General features: G+C 36.8%; 2 protein-coding genes across 6 annotated transcripts; both read left to right on the top strand.

The window, feature by feature from the left end:
- The first annotated feature begins 250 nt into the window (after positions 1–250).
- On the top strand, positions 251–7379 carry LOC108476399 (protein TIC 62, chloroplastic). 5 transcript variants are annotated; one of them, XR_008279871.1, is made up of 17 exons: positions 252–392; positions 520–673; positions 1879–1996; positions 2080–2152; positions 2239–2278; positions 2531–2707; positions 3056–3137; positions 3263–3335; positions 3434–3544; positions 3622–3774; positions 4276–4409; positions 4491–4685; positions 5118–5303; positions 5624–5809; positions 6125–6211; positions 6297–6426; positions 6631–7379. XR_008279871.1 is itself a non-coding variant. In XM_053025411.1 (16 exons), the coding sequence occupies exons 1-15, from the start codon at positions 321–323 to the stop codon at positions 6177–6179; spliced, it is 1809 nt and encodes a 602-aa protein (XP_052881371.1). In that variant the 5' UTR covers positions 251–320; the 3' UTR covers positions 6180–6211; positions 6631–7379. The 5 variants fall into 5 exon arrangements, 3 of the variants coding, with proteins under 3 accessions (XP_052881371.1, XP_052881370.1, XP_017634101.1); XM_053025411.1 differs by lacking the exon at positions 6297–6426 and having other exon boundaries at positions 251–392; XM_053025410.1 differs by lacking the exon at positions 6631–7379 and having other exon boundaries at positions 6297–6554.
- Positions 7380–7941: 562 nt separating this feature from the next.
- LOC108475926 (uncharacterized) lies at positions 7942–11578 on the top strand. The gene is made up of 3 exons (XM_017777929.2): positions 7942–8255; positions 8525–11178; positions 11262–11578. The coding sequence occupies exons 1-3, from the start codon at positions 8081–8083 to the stop codon at positions 11337–11339; spliced, it is 2907 nt and encodes a 968-aa protein (XP_017633418.1). The 5' UTR covers positions 7942–8080; the 3' UTR covers positions 11340–11578.
- Positions 11579–12830: the final 1252 nt, after the last annotated feature.

Raw genomic sequence — 12830 nt, 5'->3', positions numbered from 1 at the left:
GAACTCAATTACAAAATTTAAAATTAAAAATGAATTTAAAATATGAACAAAATTTGGAGGTGTTTGGTGAAATTAACCCCAATAATTTCAAACATAATAAATTTTGTGTACTTTATAGCCTGGATCATTTCGTGTAGTTTGATATCCACTGGACTTATTGTATTTTCCTACACATATATGTATAATTAAACTTAATTAAAAAGAAAAAGTTAATTCAATTTTTCATGGGCACAATTCTTTTGTAATAAAGAAAAAGCATTAAATTTTTGGAACCATAAAAAGAAAAGATAAAAGAAATCAAGTATGTATATTGTTTGGCAATGGTGGCAGTAGGAGAAGCAGCCAGCTCACAATCCTTAGGGACCCATCCTATCAACATGGTGTGGCAGCAGGTGCCTCAATTGCCAATAAAGAAAATAACTTGATCCTGATTTTCTTCTATCTTTATTTTTATTTTTATTTTTATTTTTATTTTTATTTTTATTTTTGGCTTCAATAATGGAGAGTTGCTCCCTACAGTCACCAGCCATTACAACAGTACCTTCATCTCTGTCCAGAAGTGGGTTCATTGAGAAACCCCTTGGATATGGTCGAATTCTCAAGCTTCCCACTTGTAAAAAATACCCACATGGTAGAAAGCTCAAATTCTTTGATTTCAGAGCTCAAGCTTCAGGTAATTAAAGTTTGAAAATTTCCCATTTTTGTTGGCTATTTTCTTTAGCGTTTATATCAAATGGTTTGTCCTTTGAATTTGATTCAGCTGTTAACATGCAGTCTTTTTTTGACATTTTATGCTTGTGAAATTTTTGGTAAGATATGACCAATTTCACTTTGTCATGCAAAAGCCTTAGTTATAGGGATGAACATGTAGCTGTTTGAATCATAGGAATTTAAAGTTACCCTAATTGGCAATGACTAAAGTCCTTGTGTCATTGAAAAAAAATTGCAATTAAGTTATCAAGGATTTACTCTTGTAACAATGCAGACTAGAAAACATCTACAGTGGCATATGTAAACAATTGTGTCTATAGCTTGTGCTGTCTTTTTATCCTGAAATGCCGGATTTGAGTCCAATTCGTTTCCTCTTTCTGGTAATCAGGGCTACTGATGACTGATCTTGCTGTTGACAACTAGTGTGGTAAAAGTAACATGGAAGCTATTGTAGTAGTAGTCAGATTGCATTTTGCCCCTCTACTCACAAAATGGGCAAATTGGTCCTTCTATTAAAAATTCTATCCATTTCTACTGTAAAAATTAGTTACTGTACGCCAGCACGAGGAACACGTGACATGCTACATATCACTATTTGGTTATTCTGTCGGCCACCCAGTTTTTAATAGGACAAATGGATGAAATCTTTAACAAAAAGGATCAATTTGCTTTTTGATCTAGCATATAGGGACTAATTTGCCCTTTTTTTGAGTACAGGGGCAAAATGCAATCTGATTCTTAGTATAGGAGCCTACATGGTACATTTACCCAATTAATGTCCAAGTTGGTATTTCAGTGTCAAATTAATATCTAGAGTAGACTATAAGAGTATTTGAGATTGACTTAATGCCATCCGTCCTTCGCTTATTTCAAGATTTAATAAGATGCATTTCAAAGAATTAAAGTTCTCTAATATTTTTTTCCCTTTTCTTGTAGCCAAATGAAATAGGCTTTTCAGTAGAATTGTCCCGGTTAAACCATTTATGTATTGTAGAACTGAAGCTGTCCTTGTATATAGACTTGTTCCATATGATTGTTTAGTGGTTGGTAACTCAGATATAGTTGCAGAAATGTGGTTTATTTTGCATTATTGCTTCAGCAGTTTGTTTATCCCACCCGGCATGTATTTACTGCCATATGATCATTATCATACATTTTTATTGCTAGAAACAACGAAAATCAGCTCAGAGACGGCTGGAACAATCTCAAACAAAGCAGATTCAAAAGATGAGGATCTTGCTTTTGTTGCTGGTGCAACTGGCAGGGTAGGCTCTCGAACAGTCAGGTTAAAACTCACTGGCAGCTTCACTTGAAATTTAACAACTGGATGTGCAGTTTCTAGAATGTGCTAAGCTCATGATTCTTCAGGGAGCTTTTGAAACTTGGTTTTCGAGTTAGAGCTGGAGTTAGGAGTGCTCAGAAAGCGGAAACTCTTGTGCAGGTATCTATTGAACTTGCTAATGTATTAATCTTTTATTGTTTCTATGTCCAAGTTATGCTTGTATTTGAAGAGAAATTTTAATGCAGAGTGTCAAGCGGTTGAAGCTTGATCCTGAAGGAACTACACGTAAGGACAAGAGAGCCTAGGGAATTGGTTTCTTCTTATACTTTATCATTCTCAACATTGGATAAAACTATGATTCAAAATATATGAAAGGATAATATTATACTTACTCTCCATTCCACTTGCCTTTCCAATCATTCCATCTGTATCATCCACCTTGTGAGAATCTCACCTGATGGAAAGTATACCCAAACTTATAATATCGCAATAATGATGTTAGAGCTAGTAACAGGCAATCTTTGTTCTTTAGACCAGCTGTAGAAAAGCTTGAAATTGTGGAATGTGACTTGGAGAAACAAGATACAATTGCACCAGCCATAGGCAATGCATCAGTAGTTATATGCTGCATTGGTGCCAGTGAGAAGGAAATTTTTGATATTACAGGACCATATCGAATTGACTACCAAGCCACAAAGAATCTTATTGATGCAGGTAAACAAAATGGAGAACCACTGGCATATCTGTTAGTTCGCATCTGCCCCGTGGCAATTGCAGCAATTACATGTTTTTTCTTCTTCTTTTCCTGAAAAGAGAGAGGTGGACAACTTGCTGTAATAATTCAAGGGCATCTGTGCATTATTTATTTTATATTTTATAAATCTCAAGGAATACTTAAAACTTGCTAAATTAATAAAGGTGATGCTTAAAGATTAAATGAGAGAAATGAAATTTTGGGTCCTAGACTTCTTATTTGATGAGTTAATTTCCTCTGTATTTGGACAATATTGTCCTCTTTACACTCTGTATGCTGAACTTGAACTTTTTTTGCCTGATGAGCAGCCACTGCGGTGAAGGTTAACCACTTTATTTTGGTTTCATCTTTGGGAACAAATAAAGTCGGATTTCCTGCAGCTATTCTTAAGTGAGTCCCTTCTTTTAAGGTTTTCTTGCATAAAATTTTGACCCCATATATATTCTTTATTTTGCAATAGATTGGAACAAAGATTAAGTGTTTTCATTTTTCATTTTATCTTTTTCGCATCTAAGTTTGTTTTGGGGGGTCCTCATCTGGAAGAGAAAGGCAGAAGAAGCACTCATTGCAAGTGGTCTTCCTTACACTGTAAGTGCATTTAGAAATACCTGCAATTTTAGTAGATCACAAGCTGTAGAGAGGAATCTTATCTGGATTTGGTTACTCATCTTGAAGTTCCTGTTCAGATAGTCAGACCAGGAGGAATGGAGCGCCCCACTGATGCTTTCAAGGAAACTCATAATATCACCCTATCCACTGAAGACACTTTATTTGGTGGCCTGGTATCAAATCTTCAGGTGTATATACTAACTTTTAACGTTGAATTTCAGTTTGCAACTTTTTTAGTGTTTCTCACAATATCAATGAACTGAAGGTGGCTGAACTCATGGCCTGCATGGCCAAAAACCGAAGCCTTTCATACTGTAAGGTGGTAGAAGTTGTTGCTGAAACAACTGCTCCATTGAGACCTATGGAGGAACTTCTTGCAAAGATACCATCTCAGCGTGCTGACATTTCCTCTCCTAAGGTACCGTCATTCATTTTCTTTCTTAGAGTGCAGAAGACACTTGGCTCTTTTCTGTGAACGTGAAACACAATTGAGAAACTGAGTGGCAGAGCTTGAGCTCATGAAGCGTACATAAAACATTCTTTGAGATTTTGAGCCTTTCCATCGTCTAAGACATGACTATACTGCATCTCTCCTATGAGAAATTTCTTAAATTGTTTGATAAAGAAAGTGTGATGCTCCTGAAGTAGAAATGATCTTTTCTCGTTTAGTCTCTCATCTATATGAAGAGCAGGTGATCAATCGTTCAAATGAGGGCTAGCCATGTTAGTGTGGTGGCTCAACAGGCAGGGTGGATCCCAGGGTCATTATTAAATGCTGTCATGGTTTAGGAAATGATCCGTAACATGCAATGGTTGTGACTTGTAAGGAAGAAGTCAGTGTACCGATAAATATCAATTGATCATTCAGCTACACAAACAACCTTAGTGTCCAATTAACTTTCTGCCCTGATGTAAACAGGAATATGATACTCCCACTAAGCCTGACCCAGCACCTGCTAGGAGCACTGTAACCGAGAAACCAACTACCCCTACTGAGAAGGAGCCTGCACAGGCGAAAGTTCTGGAAACAGAGCCACTCTCTCCCTACACTGTGTAAGCCAATCTATTCAATAGTAGCTGAGTTATGCCTTCATATCAAGTATGTTAAAGGCAAGAGCTGATTGATTTTGATAGCTATGACGACTTGAAGCCACCTAGTTCTCCTAGTCCAACACCAGGTAGGCCCAAAGAAGTAAGTTCCAGTGTCTCTGCACCAGCAGAAAATGTCTCAACTTCCACTGAAGGAAACAGTGTGCCAGCAGCTGTGGCTACTGACATCACTGAGAAGGATTCATCCAAGCAGTCAACTAGTCGTTCTCCCTATTATGCGTAAGTTTGCTACTGTATTTTGGGGTTGTCCTTCTTTGGCTGATTCTCCTTATTCTTCTTTAAAATAAAAACATTACAGTTTTTCTCCTCATTTATATTGATCCCATTTCCTCTATTTTCTGCCATGCCACAAAGTATAACTATCACAACCAAACATTTTTATCGTGTAGTAGGTTTTTTGTCTAGTGCCTTATCAAATTATATGATAAGAATTAAGCAGTTAAACACTTTAGTCTGTTTCTTTGATTTGCTTCAATATAATAATAACATGTATATATTTTGATCTTTTATTCACTTATCTTTAATATTATGGTGACTTTATATTCACTTTTTACCTTGTTGAACAACCTTCCAGTTTTAATCTTGGTTTGATTTCTTGTTTGGCCATTTAGTTTCTCCGTACCATTCATTATAGCCCTCCAACTGTTTCAGATATGCCGATCTTAAGCCCCCTACATCACCATCTCCTAGAGCACCAACAAATGCACCAGCAGACAGTGGGTCCAAAGGTGATACATTGTCAGGAAACAGCACAGCTCAATCTCCAATAGCTGAGAAACCAGGTGATGAACAGCCTGATACCAAACCAACACCAAGACCACTTTCTCCTTTTGCTATGTGAGTTCCCTGGTTTTCTTCTTTCTTTCTCTTTTGTTGAAATATGATTTTATGAATTCTTTACTTCATTACAATGCCAATAAAGTATTTTTCTATTGTAGAAATATGCTTACACTTCAAAAATCAATCCTAATCGTAGAACCTTCTCATATAAATATAAGTGGTATTCTTTGTGATTTGAGTTTCTTGGTGCAAGGGCATCATGCATGCATAGATATACACTTGTTGAGCAACCTTCCCAATTCAGTTTCGGTTTGATTTTTTTGTGCAGCCATTTTATTCTTTCCATTCCATTCATTGTAGCCCTCTGACATTTTCAGGTATGCCGATCTTAAGCCTCCTTCAACGCCATCTCCTAGAGCACCAACTTCTGCACCAGTGGATAGTGGGTCTGAAGGTGCTACATTATCAGGAAATAGCACAGCTCAATCTTCTATAGCAGATAAACCAAGTGATGAACAGCATAATACCAAACCAACACCAAGACCACTTTCTCCTTTTGCAATGTGAGTTCCCTGGTTTTATTCTTTGTTTCTCTTCTGTTTAAATATGATTTCATGAATCCAATGACTTCATAACAATGCCATTAAAGTAATTTTTTATACTAGAAATATGCATTACACCCACTTCAATATCAATCGTGGTCATCAAATCTTCACACACACATACATATAGACCTATCCTTCTTTGTGATTTGCATTTCTTGATGCATGAACACACACGCCCGCCTATATATTTTCTGCATGTATACTAGACCTGCTAGTTTACAAAGTCTGGAACTGTGGGACTCTGTTGCATAATCTTCTCATATAAATTACCAGGTATGAGGACTTGAAGCCTCCAACATCGCCGATACCATCCCCAAAGAAATCTTAAAGAGAACAAAACTACCAGCCAAGTCCAATAAGGTACAAGTCCAAATTCCTTGGCATTTTGTGTTTCTTGAGGAAATTTAGTTGCATGGAAGTAATGATCAGTCTATGATTGTAACAGAACCATGAAAGCAAATTGGACCTCACCACTATAGTTATGTGAAGCAAGCTAGCAATTTAACCTGCGGCAGTATTTTATGGAAATTTCTTGTTATATGATGCTGAGAGCCTGAGATTGTGACTATATATGTGTATGTATATGCATTTGTTCCTTTCCCCTGTCAATACTTTTCGAGATTATTTGATACATTTGGACTGATGCTTCTGAAACATAGTAAAGCACAATAACCACGATTTGGTTCGAATGTATTTTATATAAGGATGTCTCGAGTTAGATACTTTCTAACATCAACCATTTTCCTTTTCCTTAACCCATTTTTTTCTTTTCGAGGCAGCTTAAACACCGAGAAAACAAGAAGATACACACATGGCATGATGCACCTCACTTGCTATTTCCTGATTTCTTTCTCTGTTTGAGAAAGATAATTAGAGTCCAGATGCTGGCTTGAGAGTAGAAACTGTATGAAATGGTGATATTGCATCTTTGATAGGGGAATACTGTGTTTTGGGAGAATGAAAAAAAAAATTCTCTTTGACCAGAAAGAACAGAACCAACAAGCAGTAGCCATATGCATCATTCAATGAACTTTAAATTTTGTTAACAAAATTGTGGAACAAAAATAAGATTTTGCTTAATAGATGGTGCATAAAAGGTGTTATCATGTGTAAAATATGACTTTGATGTATTTAATTTAGTAGAATCTGTGTCCATTCCATACAAATTTCTTCAGTACACTAGTATGAAGGAGCCATGATAATGTTGGGGCATCTTGTCTGGATGCAAAGTTGGCATTTGCTTCTTAATGTTTATGAGATCTAGATCTACAAACTCAAGCTGTGTGGCCATAGAGGTCATGGTTAGCATTAAACCTTGAAAGTTGTGGCCATGACTGTTGCTATGTATTAGGACAAAAGGAAGAATTGGGAGTGGAGATTTGAGCTTTGTGAAGAGAAGTTTTGAAAGAATATCTCACGATTAAGAAGCTTGTCGATAGCTTCTCATAAATTTTTTTTGATACAATGTTTAGAATTATTTATAATGCGTCCTTCATTTTTAAATAAAAGAATAATGTATTTCAACGAACTTGAGCTTATATACTCTTATATTGGCAATGATGTCAATATTAACTAAATTTAACTAAATTTGGTCATGTAACAATGTCAATGTTAACTAAATTTGGTCATGTAAGTTTTTAAGACATGAAAAAAAAAATTATTGATGGTTGAGACATTTGAATCTATTGGATCAACCAATGAAGCTTGGAAGTAGAAGGCAAAAAAAAGCAGCTAGAGAAACATGACTCTTAATTATTTTCTTATTAGCTAAATTAATTTTACAAAAAAAGCATTAAACAACCTTAGACTTTCTAGAAAAACAAATTTATATTTTTGTAATATTTAATTTTATCCAAATAAATCCTATTATTTAATTTATATACAAATAAGTTTTTTAACATAAGGCAAACTTTTATTTTAAATAGAAAATATAATAAATAAATACAAATTCAAAGATAGTAAAAAAAACAAAAAAAATATTTCAGGATTTCTAACTTTTTAATTCAAAGCAAAAGTCAAGACCATATAGCCGTTTTTTTCCCCCTTATCCTAACGGTCAAAATCCCAATCCCAACTTCAAAAAAGGAAACTAGCCGTTACGTAATTTTCATTCAAAACTCGAGCACCATATTGACCTTCACAATCTTTAACATTCTTGCTTCATCGACTTCTCTATTTTCTTTTCTTTCTAAAAACACAAATTCCCATTGAATTGAATCGAAACCCATCATGGCATCAGCACCCAAGTTTTCTTCTTCTCCATGTAAAATGAACCCTAATTTGAAAAAAGCTGAAACCCACGATCCTATGAGAAGAAGTTTCAGTGGAAATCCTTTTACTAAGCCATCTGTCATCACTAATCGCAAAGCATTTAACCCAAAAACTCCGGCTAACAGTCCTTCAGGTTCTAATTTCTTTTTTCTTGCCTTTTAAAGATATAATTTTCTGTTTTCTTTTTGCTCTAAGAATTTTAGGTTTGAAACTAAAAAGGAAATTGTGGGCATTATTTTGTTGTTGAATCTAGTCTGGGTTTTAAAGGAATTAAAGTTTGGCTTCTTAATTTGTATTTTTATAGTTTTTTTAGTTCTGCATGTTTAGTATCATGGTTAGATAAGTTGTAATGTAAATTTTCCCAGGAAACAAACAGTGAGAGTTGTGTCCTTATACTTCCAGGTTTTCCTCGAAGGCATTCCACTGGCCGGGAAAGTGTAGCTTCTTTGCGTGATCCCGACAAGGAAAACAGTAGAGACCAGAATCTCAAACCGACAAGAGTCAAATCGCCTGCTCTTTCGAAGGGTGCGAAGAATTTCATGTCACCAACAATCTCTGCTGCTTCAAAGATCAATGCATCACCAAGAAAGCAAATCTTGGTTGAGAGAAATGAGCCAGCTCGATCTTCTGTTTCGTTCTCTGATGTAAAGAGCCTAATCATGGGAGATAACGGTGCAACAACGCCGGAGGTTGCTCTGAAGCAGAAGAAGGTCTCATTCTCTGATGTTAGAAGCGTTATCACGGAAGATATTGAGTCAACACAGGAGATTGGTTCGAACCAGAAGAAGGTTTCGTTTTCTGATAAAAGCATAATCATTGAAGATACTGAGTCAACCCCAGAGATTAGCTTAAACCAGAAGGTGCCATTCGCTGGTACCGAATCAACTCCATGGGGTTTGACTCATGAACACGAGGAACCTTTGAAAAGCAAGGCAGAATTTGATCACAAGGAGTCCGAAAACGATTCTGATTCGGTTCCGAAGACTGTTGCAGAAGAAAAGGATTCAGTTAATGTGGATCCCAGCTTCAAGATTAGTCCTAGAGCTTCAATCTCACCTTCTTGTCCTGTTTTGGCACCACTTGATTCTGATCCATTGGTGCTTCCTTATGACCCTAAAACCAACTACCTTTCTCCAAGGCCTCAGTTTCTTCACTATAGACCAAACCCTCGAATTGAGCTTTATCGGGAAAGAGACAGCCAGCAGCTCGATGAACTCTTTGCATCGGAAAGCCATTCAGACACTGATGTTACTGCAGAAACACCGACAGAAGGTTTGCAAAGAGATTTGGAGGAGATTTCTTCAGAGGAAACGGTGAATGAAGGAGGAGAAGAGGGGCGTAATGTATCTGAACCAAACCAGAGGTTGAAGGCTAACAGAACGTTAAAATCACGTTGTTCAACCGGATCAAAGTTCATTACTTTGCTTCTGTTTCTGTGTTTTGCTTGCTTTTCAGTTCTAGTGGTTAAGTCTCCGGCCTTTACTAATGGAATGGAAGAAATAAGCCTATCAAATTTTCAGGTGCCGCCGGAAGTTAGAGAGTTTGCAAAAGCCAATCTTGATCGTATCACTCAAAATCTACAGCACTGGTCAGCTAGCTTCTTGTCTTACATTTCCGACATTGTTTCCAGTTCAAGAGAAGTGCACAAACTGGGTTCCTTCCAGTATGCTAATTTGAGTCATTTGATAGAAGATCGTATGATTGAGGGACACCTAAAGTTTGATCCCAGTGTAATGGAGCCTGTAAGTGAGAGAGATGCTGGAACTGAACTATTTGATAACAAGCATTACCGAGAGATTGAAGCAGATGATGCAGTAGACGAAGATGATGGTGAACAAGACGATCAAGAGAACGAAGCTTTTGAAACCACGGAACTAGTTTCAGAAGGACCTGATGAAGTACAGCAAGGAATTGAGGTTGAGATGATTGAACTAGATCATTTAGAGACAGAGGAGAGCAAAGGTGTTGAATTTGCTGTTGAGATGCAAGCTGAACTTCAGAGCAATGTGGACACTGAAAACCAGCAAAGTGTGATCTCACCGCAGGCTAGTGTAATTCAACATGATGGCTTGAACAATGAGGGACACCTAAAGTTTGATCCCAGTGTAATGGAGCCTGTAAGTGAGAGAGATGCTGGAACTGAACTATTTGATAACAAGCATTACCGAGAGATTGAAGCAGATGATGCAGTAGACGAAGATGATGGTGAACAAGACGATCAAGAGAACGAAGCTTTTGAAACCACGGAACTAGTTTCAGAAGGACCTGATGAAGTACAGCAAGGAATTGAGGTTGAGATGATTGAACTAGATCATTTAGAGACAGAGGAGAGCAAAGGTGTTGAATTTGCTGTTGAGATGCAAGCTGAACTTCAGAGCAATGTGGACACTGAAAACCAGCAAAGTGTGATCTCACCGCAGGCTAGTGTAATTCAACATGATGGCTTGAACAATGTGGACACTGAACCGCAGGGTGATGGCTTGAACAACATCGCTGAAACCTTCTTCCATGAAGAAGAGAAGTCTGAGAATCTCAAAACCGAAGATTTGGCTAACAACTTTCAAAGTTCTGTAGCTGTAGATTTTACGATTAATGGACAAGAAGAAGACCAATTTCTCACAAATAATAATATGATGGGGTTTTCTCTACTTGTCTTGTGTCTATTAGCAGCTTCAGCTTTCATCTACACAAAGAGAGGAAAGCCTTCCACACCAAATGCGTCAGTGCCCATGGAACAACCCATGCCATGCAAGAAATCAGAATACAGTCCAGTGTCAGTTAGCTCCAAGGATACAATCCTTGAAAAGATACCCTCCAAGAATTGGGAGACAGAACTAGATATAGCTAACGAGTTGTACCCATCAGAAATGAGTAGCTACGAGAGGACCTCATCTTCTTACAGCAACAAAGGACTCAAGGAATCAAATCAATATCAGATCCAAGAAAGGAAGACTAGAAAAACTTACAGGAGAGAATCTCTTGCTTCATCAGATTACTCTACAGGTTCACCTTCCTACGGCAGTTTTACCACATTAGAGAAGAGACCTAGCAAGCATGTAAGTACATACATCATAGCTATCCTTTGTTACTTGTCTATAATCAGACTTTGTTTCTTACACTTTCTGGTTATATTTTGAAGGGTGGAGGAGTAGAAGAAGAGATAGTTACTCCAGTTAGGCGTTCCAGCAGAATCAGAAACCAAGTTACATCTCCGTGACGATTGACAAGTTACATCTTATGTGTGTAACAGTAGCACTACTGTGCAATTCTAATGTGAATGAACCACTGTTGTTGGATGCAGACATTAGATTAGGACTTAATTGTACTATTATTCATTGTTCTTTTCATAACTTTGAATAGCACTCTTAGCTTTCAATTCCTTTTTTTCTTCACAGTTCCTTAGGTTCTGGTTGCTTGGTTGAGAAGTATGAGATCAAATGAAAGTTAATTCCAGTATTTGTGGATATGCATCTTAACTGCGTGTAGTTTAAGAGATAGTTACTCCAGTTAGGCGTTCCAGCAGAATCAGAAACCAAGTTACATCTCCGTGACGATTGACAAGTTACATCTTATGTGTGTAACAGTAGCACTACTGTGCAATTCTAATGTGAATGAACCACTGTTGTTGGATGCAGACATTAGATTAGGACTTAATTGTACTATTATTCATTGTTCTTTTCATAACTTTGAATAGCACTCTTAGCTTTCAATCCTTTTTTTCTTCACAGTTCCTTAGGTTCTGGTTGCTTGGTTGAGAAGTATGAGATCAAATGAAAGTTAATTCCAGTATTTGTGGATATGCATCTTAACTGCGTGTAGTTTAAGAGATAGTTACTCCAGTTAGGCGTTCCAGCAGAATCAGAAACCAAGTTACATCTCCGTGACGATTGACAAGTTACATCTTATGTGTGTAACAGTAGCACTACTGTGCAATTCTAATGTGAATGAACCACTGTTGTTGGATGCAGACATTAGATTAGGACTTAATTGTACTATTATTCATTGTTCTTCTCATAACTTTGAATAGCACTCTTAGCTTTCAATTCTTTTTTTCTTCACAGTTCCTTAGGCTCTGGTTGCTTGGTTGAGAAGTATGAGATCAAATGAAAGTTAATGATAATCCACTAAAATTCATGCTACACATAACATGAAACCTGTAATTCAATCATTTGGATCCAACAGCATACAAAGGAAATTGAAAGTTAATTCCAGTATTCGTGGATATGCATATTAACTGCCTGTAGTTTAATGATAATCCACTAAAATTCATGCTACATATAACATGAAACCTGTAATTCAATTATTTGGATCCAGCAGCATACAAAGGAAATTGAAGGGCCAAAATGAAAAAGAATTTTTTTATATCATTGTGTAATCTTGTTTCTAGAACAGAATCAATCACAAGTACTATATGGCTAAAATGTAATGAACCACCCATACTTTAGTGACTTGAGCAAAGGGCATTCATACCAGTAATTCATACCAGCATACAAAGGAAATTGAAGGGCCAAAATGATAAAAAAAATTTATATCATTGTGTAATCTTGTTTCTAGAACAGAATCAATCACGAGTACTATAGGGCTAAAATGTAATGAACCACCCATACTTTAGTGACTTGAGCAAAGGGCATTCATACCAGTAATTCGTGCTACACATAACATGAAAGCTGTAATTCAATCATTTGGATCCAGCAGCATACAAAGGAAA

The sequence above is a fragment of the Gossypium arboreum genome, chromosome 3 (genome assembly GCF_025698485.1).
Source record: "Gossypium arboreum isolate Shixiya-1 chromosome 3, ASM2569848v2, whole genome shotgun sequence".
NCBI classification, from domain to species: domain Eukaryota; kingdom Viridiplantae; phylum Streptophyta; class Magnoliopsida; order Malvales; family Malvaceae; genus Gossypium; species Gossypium arboreum.
This window is presented reverse-complemented; position numbering and strand designations above follow the sequence as displayed.

Excerpts from the sequence above, each read along its gene's own strand:
- LOC108476399 (XM_053025411.1), top strand. The coding sequence starts at position 321 with ATGGTGGCAGTAGGAGAAGCAGCCAGCTCACAATCCTTAGGGACCCAT. Across the intron at positions 3,138-3,262 it reads TTTCCTGCAGCTATTCTTAA|TTTGTTTTGGGGGGTCCTCA; the intron begins GTGAGTCCCTTC and ends TTCGCATCTAAG. Across the intron at positions 3,545-3,621 it reads GCCTGGTATCAAATCTTCAG|GTGGCTGAACTCATGGCCTG; the intron begins GTGTATATACTA and ends AATGAACTGAAG.
- LOC108475926 (XM_017777929.2), top strand. The coding sequence starts at position 8,081 with ATGGCATCAGCACCCAAGTTTTCTTCTTCTCCATGTAAAATGAACCCT. Across the intron at positions 8,256-8,524 it reads TCCGGCTAACAGTCCTTCAG|GTTTTCCTCGAAGGCATTCC; the intron begins GTTCTAATTTCT and ends TTATACTTCCAG. Across the intron at positions 11,179-11,261 it reads AGAAGAGACCTAGCAAGCAT|GGTGGAGGAGTAGAAGAAGA; the intron begins GTAAGTACATAC and ends TATATTTTGAAG.